General features: G+C 43.0%; 1 protein-coding gene across 2 annotated transcripts in view; it reads left to right on the top strand.

Moving 5' to 3' along the window:
* Window positions 1-2,333: 2,333 nt before the first annotated feature.
* Window positions 2,334-15,328, top strand: part of LOC148040402 (uncharacterized) — a 38,179-nt gene continuing 25,184 nt past the window's right edge. For both annotated transcript variants that reach the window (XM_087699326.1, XM_087699317.1), the window contains exons 1-10: window positions 2,334-3,663; window positions 3,853-4,132; window positions 4,367-4,656; window positions 5,158-5,334; window positions 5,448-6,263; window positions 6,505-6,602; window positions 6,696-6,758; window positions 6,985-7,073; window positions 7,172-7,237; window positions 7,319-7,927. In XM_087699326.1, coding sequence (XP_087555452.1) covers window positions 3,248-3,663; window positions 3,853-4,132; window positions 4,367-4,656; window positions 5,158-5,334; window positions 5,448-6,263; window positions 6,505-6,602; window positions 6,696-6,758; window positions 6,985-7,073; window positions 7,172-7,237; window positions 7,319-7,927 — 2,904 coding nt within the window. In that variant the 5' untranslated portion in view covers window positions 2,334-3,247. The remainder of the gene's footprint in view (window positions 3,664-3,852; window positions 4,133-4,366; window positions 4,657-5,157; window positions 5,335-5,447; window positions 6,264-6,504; window positions 6,603-6,695; window positions 6,759-6,984; window positions 7,074-7,171; window positions 7,238-7,318; window positions 7,928-15,328) is intronic.

The following is a 15,328-nucleotide window of genomic DNA, read 5'->3' as shown; positions in this document are numbered from 1 at the left end:
GAAAATACTTACCAAGACTCTGGATCCTTGAGACACTTGCACTTGTTTTTTCTTCAAGTGTTTTTGGTATAATGCCTTCTTATTGGAAGGGATTTCACCTCAAAGTTTTCAAGGAAGATAGGGCATCTTTGATACACCTTCTCATCCCACTAGTACTCAATTTGGCGATCCTCATATATGCATTGCTCCTCCTCCAAGTCCTCACATTTTCTTGGCAAAGTTTGCAACACCCCCTTCTCCAATTGCCTAGACATGAACCTATCATACATGGTGTATTACATATGAACAACACGATCACAAGATAGCATTGCAAATATGCTTGTACATAAGTTGGCTAGCTAGTGAGGGATTCAAAGGGGCTATCAACTTGTATGATGCATGTTAGTAATTTGGCCATTGCTTTACTACAAAGCACAAAATGACATGCCTTCATTGGAGGAGAGTTCCATAAAGCTGGACCTAATGCAAAGAAGCTTTTTAGTTGACTATAACAAGCGAGTAGCCCCATACCAATTGTGGGAGCAAGGATGGTGGAGGAAGTGAATTGGAATTGAAATGCATCAACAACCCGATTTTAAAGATGACAATACAACTATAGAGAGGAAGTGAAAGGTTGATGGGAAAGTGGGGTCAGAGAAAGTGAACGCTTATTACACGCCTAAGTATATAACTGAAAACTAGCCTAGAAGAAGGAAGGGTATAAGAAAGTCAAATTTTGAAGGCCCTTCACCTTCAAACCAAGGGTAGTATCTTCGATTTCTTTAGAGGAGGTGTTGGTGGAGATAGACCTTCATAACACAATATGGGCCATAAGAAGGATTCCCACTCGTAGCTATGTCTAATGCTAGGGTTGGTTGGGGACTTGACAAGGAAAATGCAAGAAACCAATTAAAAATACGATATCGCACATTCTCTTTGGGGCATCATGGAGTGGTTCAACTCAAGAGGGGAAGTTAGCAATTAACATGGACTATGGTGCCAGTTCATGTGGTTTTGCAATGATAGTGTAGACCTTACCTTGAATATATGTGCTTTCATTTAGCACACACCACCTAGAGTTCCATGGAGGCATATTTGGTATGCAAGTACTTGTACTACATGCACCTTCAAGTTTTTGGAATAGATGCGAATGTAAACATATTTATACACCAACCTATGCTTACCGAAGGAAACTTACACCTCGTATTTGGAAGCAATCACACCTTCGCTTTGGGATATCATGGAGTGGTCCAACTCAAGAGGGGAAGTTAGCAATTAACATGGAATATGGTGCCACTTCATGTGGTTTTGCAATGATAGTGTAGGCCTTACCTTGAATATATGTTCTTTCATTCAACACACACTACCCAGAGTTCCATGAAGGCATATTTGGTATGCAATTAACACAAATGCATTTTATTTTATTGAGAAAATACAGACATAGCTCACTTGGTTAGCTATAATAAAAATTTTAATAATCTTTTAATATCCTTGTCTCTATAATAAATTTTTAATAATCTTTTAATATCCTTGTCTCTCTTAGTTTATGAAGCAACAATATACTTGCCATAAGACAATGCAATATAAATCTAGATCTATATTGCTTGCATGAATTTTTTTGTGTTGTAAAAGAGAGAGAGAGAGAGAGAGAGAGAGAGAGAGAGAGAGAGAGAGAGAGAGAGAGAGAGAGAGAGAGAGAGAGAGAGAGAGAGAGAGAGAGAGAGAGAGAGAGAGAAGGTTGTGGTGTTGGCAGTGGTGGTGGAAGTGGAAGTGGAGATTACATTTAAGGGTGGAAGAAGTGAACTGTGTGGAACAAGAATAGAGGGGTTGCTTAAAAAAAGCTCGCTTCTTGCCCTTCCCCTTGAGGACTTGTGTCATTCATTTGGTCCTGTGAGAGCAGACAAGCAAACAAACATTTTTGATAAAAGTGATTTGGAAACGATTTGTAACTCCCACTAGTGGGAGTAACTTTCATTAGAAGAACATGAACCAACCCAACAAACCAAAATCGTTGCGAGTCTTTTGTGCATTAGGCTACTCTTATATTCACACTATAAAGTGGTATTAGAAATTCAGATAGGCTTCCATTCAACTTGTGTGAATACAACCTTACAAATCATTAAAGATGATGAGATTTAATGGCTCTAAGGAAGATGCACATCAATCATCAAGAAAAGCTTACATTTTAGGGGCAATGCATGATAATTGAACATTGGCCCCCCATGGTTTAAGTACCGATTTAGTAATAATTAAAATTGGGCCATGAAGATTAAGTACTAATTTACTTGCAAAGATGATATTAATTAAGGAAAACGTAAACAATTTAGAAGTAAGGCAAAAAAAGGAGAAATTCAGGAAAAAACAGTATCATCATCATCATCCGTCTCTGCATCAATCGCGTTGTTCTGATGCCCTTTGCTTCCTTCTCTTCTGTCCATCCCGTCTGTGCTTTCTGTAAATGCAGCCACTGCGAACTCTGGCTATGGTGATTGCCCTATTTTATTGACATTTTCTCATTTCCTTCCCTATCACATCTCCCCCCCCCCTCTCAATTACTTCGTCCAATGCCCTCTTCCTCCCTCCCTCCCTCTGCTGAATCGACACTAGCCGGCTCGCCTTCCTTCCTGATTTGAGCTGATTTTCGCCCAGCTGCGATCTCCGGAATGTCGTCCTCTCAAAACCCTAATTTTTGCGCTGCGGCGAGTTTTCCTGGCCCCCCTTTTTTTTTTGGAGGGCGCAAGCTCGAGGACGTGGTCCGAGAGTGGATTAACTGATTCAAATGCGCAGTCCATCCATGTCCAGACGGGGTCCTTTGTGGCATTGATTGTGAGAGTGTTCGGTACTTCTGCATCTTTTCCGCAAGGTCAGCAGCATTAGAGTAGGTTCTCATATTGGTAACACATAATTACAGCATCAAGGGTGATATGATGGACGTGTAGAATGGATGTTACTCAAGGGAATCTATGATCAAGAAGCAGCATGAGACTTATAGTCAGGATCAGATAGCATCGTGGAACTAAAGTGCAGTTATTTGGCAGCCAGTTACAGTGATTCAGGTGATAGAATTCCCTTTGTAGAGCCCTTACATTGAAGACATGTGCTGGGCTGATCGTTGGAATTTCTCGGATCATGTTCAGCATGGTGTGAGCTGCTGAGCTGATGTACTCACTACCACATGTATCATTACTATCCCCTGGCGTCCCTTGAGGGAGTTATATGTATAAGAAAGTAGGCCAGTGGGCACCATACTGGTGCAGAAGAGCAGGAAATGGCAACAAATCCTCGTTCTGAGATTAGCTCCAGCAGTCCAGACAGGGCTGTGTATGGATATCAAAACAGTCACCGAGGACATGCCTCAACTGGGCCAAACCTTGAAAGAGTGTCCAGTTTCCGGGAAACTCATGAAGGTCGTTCAGCTCAGATCCAGGGGGCAGCAGGGTTGGGCATGACTGGGACCAGCAGTTCAGAACTTCCTCCCCTGTCCCAGGTTTTGTCCCTGGATTTGATAGCATCAGGAGAGCAGAAGTATGCACAACAGTTGGAATTGCAGAGAGCGACTGTTGCTGCATTGGGCATGGTGGGTGATGTCCATGGGAACCTGCAACCAAAGCCTCTTGAACAACAAGGACTGGATGATCTGAAGCGCATCAAAGCTGGTCTTGCTGATAATGCAGCCAGGGCTAGGTAACTTTGCTCTCAAAGTGGAAAATTCAGTTTAAGCTAAGTGAGTGGTCAAGTTTGTCTTCTCTTTTCTTTGGAAAAGGGAAAAAAAGGGCCTCTCTTCTCTGTACACATAGACCTGCAACTGTTGAATGTGAAGCTGGTAATACATTGTTATATAATGAACTCATCTCCGGTATTATGTTGTATCAGAGAAAGGTCCCGTAGCTTGGCGGAAGCAATGGCAAAGCTTGATAGGTACCGGGCCTCATGGCAGACACGGAAGCGAGCTCGGGCTGAGGCTGCTGTTCATGAACGGCCTATCACTACCATATCAATGGAACGCAATTGTACCACTGGAAATCCTGGAAAGGCAAACTTTGTCCTATCACCTAGCAATGTGAATGCTGATGGTGGCACACTCAAATCTGAAGATAAGAACAAACCTTTTGTTCCAAACAAGCGTGTTAGAACATCCATGGTGGATTCACGGGTAAGTGAATTCAAAATTTACTTATTTCCCATGCTTGGTAAGTCAGTTTTTATATCAACTTAATCATATCTCAAAGCTGCTTTAGGGTCAAGGGGCTCCTTCTTCTTAAGGAACAGAATTACTGTCTGTCATGATGGCTTGTGGCTTTTTGGCCTTGGTAAAATTCTTGGCTGGTTATTTTTTTGCTGTAATTACTGGGTTTACTGACTAGATGAACATTTCCTATTTGTGCAGCATGAAGGCCGCATGAACCTGCAAAGATCTTCTGGATTAGGTGATCGAGATTCTTTGAAGAACAGCTCCTCTGCTGGCTTGGCTGATGAGAAAGATCGAGTTGTTTGTACGGGTAGTGAAGCCTGGGAGAAAACCAAAATGAAAGGCAGAAGATCAGGAACTAAAACTGATAACATTGTGGCAACCCCAGCAAATGGAGTTTTGGATGCTGAGAGGGAGCAAAAATGGGCAGCCCATCACAGAAGTACTGTGGAGAATCGTTCCAGGCCAAGTGAAGGCCATGGATTTAGGTGGTGATTGTTTTTCTTGAGCATTCACAATATGTCTGTACTTTGAATCTATGATTGTACCTTGTAACATGAGTATGTGGGTTGGTTGTATGGCCATATTGGTCTGATACAGGAAGCTTATGGTGTTGACCCTTTTTGTGGTATTTTGGGTATACACGTGTGTACGTCATCTGCATAGTACATGTGGCAGTGCACATTTTGTATTGATACGTTTACACATTTGCTCTGTGTGCATTTGTACTGATATGTATACACATTTGTATGGATGCCATCCCTTCAAAAGAAGACATGTTCATGCATATTTACTTTTTAAAATTCCAAGATATAAATTTTTTGTTGAAACCGTTCCTAGTTTCAAATCCCTCAACATATATGCTTCACTTGCTATTTGATAATTTATGACTTGGTGGCTCATTGTCTTTACGTTTGTGAAGTGTTCTTCAGCCTTGAAATTTTCAAATCTTTATAGTCCTCATTTGGTATTTTATTAAACATCTCCAGGTCTGGCCCTGTTCATGGTGTTGTATCTTTGCACAAAGTGGAAACTGCACAGCAGGCTGCAGTGCCAGTTCGCTGTGTAAATAAAAATGAAACTGAAGGGCCTCTTTCTATGGGGGATAAGGGAGATCGTGGTGGATTTATTACGAAGGAGCGTTTGCACCAGAAAAATGGTGTGAAGTAAGTTCCCTTATTCTTCTTAATGCTTCGCTAAGCTCACAATTCTTGTCCAGGATTGAAGTTAGGTTTCTAGATTTCGATTTTATGATTTTATTTCTCTGGATGTACTGCAGGTTGACACTTAAGGAAGAAGGTACTTTTTCAAGTGCAACAACAGTGACAAAAGCAAAGGTTGCCCGGGCTCCTAGGTCTAATATAGGGGTTGCAGCCAATTCTGCTAATTCTTCAAGGCCACTGCCTGCAGCTGATATGATGCACCGTGCCCCTGGCAGGCCTCAGCTCCCTGTTGGTCCAGGCAATCGTAAGCGGCCTCTCCAATCAAGGCCCTCATCTCCTCCAGTAGCTCAATGGGTTGGGCAAAGGCCTCAGAAAATGGCCCGTATAGCAAGGAGAACGAATCCAGTGCCACCTGTTGGCACTATACCTGCCAATGATGAAGTTTGTACTCTGAGTGAGGCCCATCATGCTCGTGAGAATACCTCCATAGAGGGAGCTAGATCAAATTCTGGCACCTCTGCTGGAGGGCTTGTAAGAAAAGTTGCCAATGCCACTGCTACTTTGTCAGCCAACAAACCAAAGGTTGATAGAGTTGCCTCCTCCATGGGTCTTTCTGAGAGTGAAGATTCAGAGGCTGGTGATACCAAGTCCAAGGAGAAATGGAGAAAACAGGGGGAGTTTGAGGGCAGGTTTGGAGCTGTTAGTCAGAAGATGGCACCTTTGGCTATATCTAGCAAAAAATCCCGTGTAGGGTTAAAGGAAGATTCTGGGGATGGGGTTAGAAGACAAGGTAGAAGTAACAGAGGTGCGATTGCAGCAGCAAGAGAAACTGCAATTGTAACTCATATTGAGAAGGTTGAGGCCAATATAGTTGCAAAGCAGTTAAGAAGTGGAAGGCCTGGGCTTGAAAAGCTGGAGAAACCTATGGAAATGTATGTTGAGTGCATTTGTTTGAGACTGATTTGTTTGCTACATTTCAGCTGCATCTTCATGAATGATCACTTTCTCTGTTTCTTCTCTTTTGATGAGTTCACATTATAACATATCTGAGCTCTGTTGTGTATTTTCTGCATTAAAGCTGACTGGTTGTCACCAACCACTTTTACAGACATGCCTTGTGTTTTATCTGATACAGAGTTTTTTGGGGAACTAATGATATCTTTTTATCTGCAGCAAACCTGGTCGGCCTCCTTCAAAGAAGGCAAGTGGTGATCGTAAAAGCCTAACGAGGCCACGTCGTCCACCTGTTAATGGTGTGGGAGATGCTTTAGGTATCAGCAACTTGAATATGTCTCGGTCCATAGCTCTTCAGATCTCTTGGGTCCTGTAAAATCCCACAGTTAAACTTCTGTATGAATTTGCAGGCGATTCAGGCAATGACCATGAAGAGCTGGTAGCAGCTGTGCAGGCTGCTGTGAATGCTAGTGGTGAGCTCTATATGTTTTGGGGAATTTCTGTAGGATAAGCAATGCGAGTGTGTCCTAGTGTTTTTTTTTCACATGGAGTGGGCATGTGCACTTATGAGAGTATTTTGAACTTGAATTTTGATTTTTTAGCAGGCTTTGTTTAATGCATGAGTGTTGATTGCATGGTGTTACTGTCTTTATATGTTTGCTTTTACTTGAGTGTATGATTAATGACTTGGTCACACAGCTGCACGATGCACCAATGGGTTTTGGAAGGATATGGAACCATATTTTTTGTACCTGATACCTGAGGAGGTGGAGAGTTTGAAGAAACAAGTGAGCATATTGCCTGACCTTTTCTCGGACAAATTTCCAAGCTGATTTATGTTTTTTTTGCATTTGTTTTAAGTCCTGTGCTTTTAATTTTTGTGAAGGCAAGAGAACTTGAAGAAGCAGAGCTGTCATTTAACATATTAAGGGCTGATGACAAGTTTGACAAGGTAATCAGATTTTATCTTTGAAACCATGATCTTCTCAAGGATTCATATGTAATAACTGACCAGAGTTTGTGTTTGAAGCAGAGTGACGCTGTTTTGGCAACATCTCCTGGATCTTCTGTGGTTTCTGTAGAAGGCAGGCTTACTAGATCTGGAAATGGAAGCATGGATGTTGATGGAGCCACAGTTTCAAAGATCTTCAACAACTTAAAGGGTCTGGACAGCAAAGAGTTGCATGGAAGCTGGTCCGATAAGGGGCTGCCTCTGTCTCAAAGACTCCTAGCAGCTCTCATTATTGAGGTAGATTCAGATGATGGAAGCCAAACTGGGCGGCAAGGGTATAATACGGTGGATGGATCTTTTCATGATCATAGTGACAGTGAACAGGCCGATGTGGAGAGAAAGGACCAAGATTCAGAACCAGAAGTAGAAATGAAAAGAGAGGGCAGGAGAAAGTTGAATGGTTGGGTGAAAAGTCCATCATATGATATTTTACATAACTGCAATGGAGTTAAACCTTGGGATTCGGAATCAGAAATTTTGAACTCTCCAGCCAAATCTGAGTTTCGGAAAGATGAAAAGCAACATCTCTATTTAAACGGTGTAAACAACTGCGAGTCTCAGTATCAGAGCCTGAAGTTGGATGAGAGGATAGCCCTAGAGCTTCGAAGTGCTGGATTGTACCCAGACCTGGTGCGCTTGTCTCTCTCTCTGTGCTTTTCGTCTTTTTTAAATGAACAAATGAACAAGATTTTGGGCTTTGGACAGCATGGGAATTTCAAAATCATTTTTCATTTCAAGACGATTCTTTGACCTTAACATATTTTTTGGAGGATTCCTTCAGCAGTCATTGTATGACTGCTTTAGCTTGGAAGATATTGACCACACACAGTACCTTGCATTTTCCCACCATTTCTGGCATTCTTGCAGATATAGATCACCCTAAAGTATGTTTGAAGTTCTTTTGACACTCTTGGAGGTCTAGACCATCTTGATCTGGCATTGCATGTGAATCTAAGAGAGTAATAGTCAGTGTCGAGAAAGAAAGAAAGAAAGGAAGAAAGATATATTAACGTCTACTGAGGCCTAAATCGGCCTATGAGACAACCATGTACAATGGTGATCATCACTGAGGATCAAAGTGTGACATACTGAAATGTCATCTGTGATGACAAGATGTGATCTGTGATGGTGATATACAGTGCCAAGAGAAACTGCAAAAGTCTATGATGCAAGATAATGTGAGTACAGTAGAGAGAGAGTGGAGGAATCTATGGATCTGCGAACTCCATCCAGTGGGGATTGGGGGGTAGAGTATGTCATACATCCTTGAGGAGATGGTGTAGGGGTAGTATTTGGTTTGATCTCCCGTCTCTCCTGGGTACTGGTCCTGTCATTAGCCTCATCTCTCTCCAGTGTAGCCTTTGTGTTATAGGCTCTATGTCAGCATTCATAGTGCTCCTTGCTCTCTATCTTCACCTGACACAATCTATAGATCCACTCTGCACTGGGGATATGAGTTGGTCTCCCTGTTTCTATCTCAAGTTGATGGGATGAGACCTTGAGCTGGCCAATGGCAACCCGCATCTTATGCGGCATTTTTACATCCAAATATCTAGGTCTCACAACGAAGTCATCTGTTGTAGTCCTCAAAAAAAATGGTCTTTGTCGTAGGACATCTTTGTAGGGAGGGGTTGCCGATGTGAGATCCATGTGTGATGTATGTGTCGTTGGTAAAGATCATGTTGCATGACAAGGTTTCTCTTTTGAGTGGGAGGTGTATGGAGGGGGAGTTAGGGTCGCACTGGAAGGCGGGAGGTGGCCCATGTCAATCTCAAAACCTATAGGCCATTGCTCCACTTGTGCATGCCATGAGGTCTCACATCCTATTTGAGCTCGTTGTCAAGAAGCCTCAAATGCTCTCTTGGGTAGTTGATCTAGATGCATTGCCTGCACCTGATGGATAAAGGTGATGGTCTAGTGGTCTAAAAGAGAGCCTCTATCATCATGGGAGGTCTAGTGACCTTTGCTTTGATGATCTCATGTGGTACTGATGGCTTGATGACATGTGGTCTCTCAATCTGTGTCTATAAGCTAGTAGCCAAGCTAGGGGTCCAAAGTGGTGCACCACACATTATGGCCGGTGTGACTAGTGAATCAAATAGTCATCTTTGTGTGTGGGGCTCTTGGGAATGTGTTGGTGGCACTATTGCTCCAACCTGGCCAAAGTAGCAATCCTTGTGTGAGTCGATCCTTGGCTGCCTACTCCATGGTGAACCTCCTTGCCGATGTAGTAAAGGTGACTTCCAAGTAAACTTATGAGTCTACCACCTCCACTTGTCTCAATTCCCTCTCTTAGGGTGAAGATTGACCTCATAGGGGCTGATGTGTGGAAGATCAAAATCTTGGTCGTCCCAAGATTCATTTTGTCAATCCACACTGTGTATAGAAATCGTGAAGGACATGTAGATGCCACTGTAGACTCTCTTGTGAGTCAGAAACAAACAATATCATCAGCATAAAGTAGAATGGAGACTACAATACTACTATATCGAGTCCCTTCTCCTCCTCACATTATGTGGCTCTCTTATCCCATCAATGTAGAGTCCAAAGAGCATGGGGAAGAGAGGACATCCTTGCTTCACTCCTATAGTGCTAGAAACCTTGTCCTATAGTCCTCCTAGACATCTCACCTGATGAGTCACCCTTTTATATATGCATAGATACCCCAAATCATATTTGATGGGATCTCTAGTCTATCACATGGAATTGTGTCAAAACCTTTGTGGAAATCCATAGAGCGTCAATAGAGCTTCTTCTTCCTCATCTTTGTTTGCTCCACCATAGCCTTGAGGTGGCTCCCTCAATGTGCGCCAAGCTATGGCTGCATCTCTACTCATAAATACGTGGTAGAGGTCCCAATTCTACGTCTCCTTATATGCTTGTCCCTTACAACAAGTTAAAACTCATTTGCTTGTGAGCCTCTTGCTTGTTGGTAATATGTCGTAATCCCCTCTAGGTTTGGAGATGTTTGTATATCTTTCTACTCTCATCATTATACCATTGGTTCTAGGCCATAGTCCCATATCTTGCAGAGCCATTGGTGCATGTGGAGTGTGGGAAGCATTTAAAAGGGCAACTAAATGTAGAATGGAGGTGAGCTGAACAGTGAAAGGTGAGTGTCCCAATTCTCCATTCTTTGGTAAAGGGAAGTGGATCCTCTTTTTTGTACCCCAAGCGAATGCATAGCTCCGTATCATCATCTTTGGATGTTGAGCCCTCCTTTTTAGGATACCATTTACCCTCACATTTAGTCTTCTTGCTTGCCTCATTCTCTCTTCTTCAAGGGTAGTATTAATAATGTGTATCTCTTCTTTATGATGCTCCTTCTCCACTTCCTTCTTGATGTTCACCTTCACGCAACCTCGACCCATCCTTCTCGTGTGGCTTCAAGCTTGAGATCCATTGCCTTGTGGATTTGCTCTTTAATTGCAATGATGGTATTCTCTCGGATTCTTGTGTGGCTTTAAGCTTGAGGTTGATTGTGCATGCGCGCGAGAGAGAGAGAGAGAGAGAGAGAGAGAGAGAGAGAGAGAGAGAGAGAGAGAGAGCAATGACAGCGGAAGAACAATTATTGAATAGTATGAAGAATGAGCAATGAAAGAGAGAAACCAAGAACTCAAAAAAATAAATGAATAGGCAATGAAATTTGTACACAAGAGATGATATGTATTTACAAACTACATAGGTGATGGCACTTGTGATGACCTATAGTATCTTTAGTCCTCTCACAAAATGGATATGATTTGATGATACAAGAGTGGAGTGGAGTATACATAGAATGAAGAACGAGACCCAAGACAAATAGGATAGCCCTAAATGAGTCACCTAGCTGCCCATATGGGTGCCAAATAAATGTGCCTAACACCCATGGGATGTTCATTGCTTACAGCTTCTCTTAAATCATGTTGATTAGTACAATAAAATATACAATGATAGGAGCATACAAGCTCTTAAGAGCCACCATCATGTTCCCTATCACAATTTAGTTGCCTTCAGTTTCAGAAACGATGGAACGAAAACGCGTGTCAAAGTCACGAAATGGAGTTTTGGCCCGAGGCTGAAATGAGAAAATTCATGTAAATTGAGAATGCACACTTACCACTTTAATCTTGGACATTGAACACCTTTTTGTCCCAAAATTGGCACCCCTTGCGGCATTTCTTTATCTTATATTGCAAATGGAAGGATTACAATTGAGATCCTTTGATCTCCTCTGCTTATCCAAGTGCTTAAATTGCTGAAAAATGCTAGGATAACTTGAGAAATGGTTGGGAAATGAGAGAGAATGTTATAGAGAGAAAAATTTCAGAGTTTTATCGTGACAAATGCTGAAAAGTTAGTGCTATCCTGCTCAAACAGCCATGGAAGCTGTTACCTACAGCTTAGACCACCACAGCCAAGAACTTGCCAAGTAATGCTTTACAATGCAAATAGTACAAAGTATCCTTTTTGCTGTCCTTAACAATCAACATAGAGCTCTTGTGGACCTTCCAGGATCCACCACCAAATGTAGTAAAATATCCTCTTGCATCAAGATGTCCTATTGGCAACAGACTTTTGTTTATGCTAGGTACATATTTGACATCCTGTAAAATCAGCTCTTGGCCGTTTTCAAGGGCCAAGTGAATGGTATCTACATCCTCTATCTCACATGCATAGTTGTTGTCCAAGTAAACCTTGCCTAGGCAACTTGTAGTGTATTTAAAAAACGACTCCAAAGAGGGAGTAACATGAAAAGAGGCACCGCTATCCACTATCCATTATTTTGATAGCCTATCATGAGCTAAAAGTAAAGCATCAATTACCTCCTTTTTGGTGATGTGCGTATCACTTGCTGCTGCCATAATATCTACATCATTGCATGAGACTGCAACAAGTAATCTCTCCAGTGTCAGAGAGCTCTTCAATGACCACACTAGATGCGACATTCACCTTGGCAACTTCTTTTGAAAAAGAGTTGCATCATCTTTCTTGTCATTCTTCTTTTTGTTTCCTTGCTATTTCTTTCTTTCTTGCTCTTTCTTGTAGTACCGACAATCGGGCTTTTTATGCCCTTGCGCCCACACTAATAGCAAGTAATATTTTGTTGTTTGCCCTTGCTTTTACTCTTGCTTTTACCTTTACTCCATTGGACTTTCTTATGATCTCCTCATTGAGAATAGAGCCCCTAACACCATCAAAGGTTAAAGCGGGGTTGTTGCTAAGTGAAATAACAAAAAACTCCCAGCTTTCAGGCAAAGTCATCAACAAGAAAATGGCCTTTAGTTTCTCATTGAAGGGTTGCTAACCAGAGTCCTACAATTGACTCAAAATCTTTGTGAAAGCACTCAAATGCTCAAATGTTGGCTTAGACTCATCCAACTCCATGTTCACAAGTTTGCGCATGAGGTGTACTTGATTCATTGGAGTTGTATTTTCATAGGTGTCCATTAACTTTTTTCATATGGCATAAGCCGTATCAAGGCGCTTAATGTCTATGAGTGCATCATGAGATACTACCATTTTAATGTATGCAATGGCGTTCTTGTTGAGTCTAGCCCAATCCTCATCTATCATAGTTGCTAACTTGTGCAGGCCATTGCCTACTCACGCCGTCGCTAGCTGATCTCCATCTGCCCTTTTTGGTCAAAGACAACCATAGCTTGTTGACCCGCTGCCCATGTTGGCGTAAAACGATACAACTAACCAACTTGACTAGTTGCTTGGTCAAGTCGAATGCCTGCTGTCCATCGACTAGCTGAAAGATAAACAACTTGGTTCCTTCTTCGGCACCTGTATGCTGAATTGACTCGCATTGTCCTCCGGAAGTGTGCACGCTCTTGTCGTAGCTCTAATACCAGTTTGTTGGGATGAGTATGCAATGAAGTGCAAGACAGAAATGGAGCAAGAGCAGTGTTGAGTGAGAGTGAGAGAATCCCAAGATGTGTACTATTGAGTGACGATACTCAAAGAATAAAATGTGTTTATATGTCAGGGTACAAATAAGGGTGTGTTTACCCGTATAAGTTTATACACACGGAGATTAAGGGACTTTACACCTGAAGGGAATTTACATCCAACATTGTTTGTGATACTCAGAGTGCAGTATGTTTGGCTAAGAATGCCATGTTCCATGCATGTACCAAACACATAGATGTTTGGTACCACTTCATTTGAAATGTCTTGTGTCAAAAGATGACGTACCAGCGAGACAGTAGGGCTTGCGGGGAGGAATATGGAGTGAACTTGGAAAACATGGAGAAGAGAAGAGAAGAGAGAAAAAACTCTGATGAATGGAATGATGAAGTTCTGAATTTTGGAGTGAATGTGATACAAGGGAACAAGGGTGCCGTAGCACAAGGAAGATGATGATGATAGCCACGAACCATGAACCTCAATGTCCTCCTGAAGGGGTGTGAGGGTAGTGGAGAGGTTGGAGAGAAGAGGTGACGGATTGAATGAATCAGCCGTGAGGAATGAATGAGAGAGTGGCCTATAAATAGGCACAGTTAGTCTAGGATGGCGCCCCTTTTTGGGGCTGCAAACCCTAAATGCAAAACGCAAACTGCGGGTAAAGGGTTTCTCAACACCCCCTCTCAGGCCCAAAAAGGGGAACAAGAGAAGAGTGAGGTGGAGATGCAATGCTACATGCTGAAGAATGCTCATGCAACAGGTGCCACTTGGACAGTGTTCCTCATGGGGAAATTGTTCACTTGCCTAAGCGCCCTAGTACAAAGATAATGAAAACATGCAATGCATAGGAGGAAGGTCGGACTTTGTGTGGTGCCGAGAACCATAAGGATATACCCGTACTCGATCTCGGGAGGTGGCTCCATGTTGACCAAGGGACGAAGAAGATCCACCTTGTAATCTGAGAATACTACCTGAAAGGAGACCTTTGAAGATAGTCAGGAGATTGGATGAGTTGTAGAACTCGAAACTCAACCTCGGGAGAGAAGCCATTAGCCTCATGACTCCATGCTGGAAGGAATACGAAGGCTTAGCCACCAAGTTGCTGCTGAAGGTCCAAGGGCCCCGATCTAGGTAGATCCTCTAGATCCTGGGTATAAGTAGAGGAAATGATTGCTCAAAGGAGAGCCACTTCTCGAAAGTGAAAGGTGGTAGTGTGTGAAGAACTTCATGGCGCATAGGATCCCTCTCTGAATCGGAAGGAGTAGAAGTAGGAGTCCCCTCTAAAGCTGAAGAAGAATTGGAAGTCCCCTCTAAGGGCAAAGTAAGAAAATCCCCCTCTGAATCCCAGTCTGAGAGAGAAAGGAAATCCAACCACTCATGGCTCACGGATTGCAAAGCATCTAATGACGAAGAAAGTGCCGCTGGTTGGAAGAAGGTATCTGAGGCTCAGAAGAAGAAGCTGGAAAGCATCCAAAAGTGACTCCTTGAACCTGAGTGGAAGAGGGTGGGGAAGAAGGCTCAGGATGAGCCAAGGGTGGGGAACAGTCATGGGCTCTCAGGAGAGTGGGTTGTGGAGGAGATGTGGGCCGTGGAAGCCACTGTGGTAGGTGGGGGAAACCTCCGTGCAGTGGGGTGGTCTCCAGGAGGGCTTATGGCCTTGTAAGGTCTTAGAGCCTCCGTGTGCTCGAAAGGACTCGGTGCGTGTTGGGTGTGGCTTATTGCCTTGAGCATAATACTGTGATAGCTGATGTAGAATGATCTCTGTGGCCGAGAAAGGAGAGGCGGCACAAGGAGTGCCTGGTGGAAGATGCATAGACTCCGAAGGGGTGGGGAGCAAAGGTCGATGTCGATAGTCTTTGGTGGGATGATTGTCCGTGCCGCAATAGTAGCACCTAGTAGAAGGACAATCTGTTGGTGGAGACGCCATGGTATCGGTGTGGCAAACTGGAGAAGGGAGGGTGGGAGGGAGAAAAAGGATATCTCCCAATGTGCAGCGGAAATGATAGAGAAATCAAATGTGGATGCCGAACTCGCCACCGGTCTTGTCTTCTCTAATGAGGAGGAGAGAGAAACTAAAAACGCAGGCTGCAGGAGAGAGAAAGTCTAAAAACGCAGGAAAAACCCAGCCGTAGCAGTCAG

The sequence above is a fragment of the Lygodium microphyllum genome, chromosome 2 (assembly GCF_053477565.2).
Source record: "Lygodium microphyllum isolate KBCC chromosome 2, Lygodium_microphyllum_v1.1.10, whole genome shotgun sequence".
Taxonomy (NCBI): Eukaryota; Viridiplantae; Streptophyta; class Polypodiopsida; order Schizaeales; family Lygodiaceae; genus Lygodium; species Lygodium microphyllum.
This window is presented reverse-complemented; position numbering and strand designations above follow the sequence as displayed.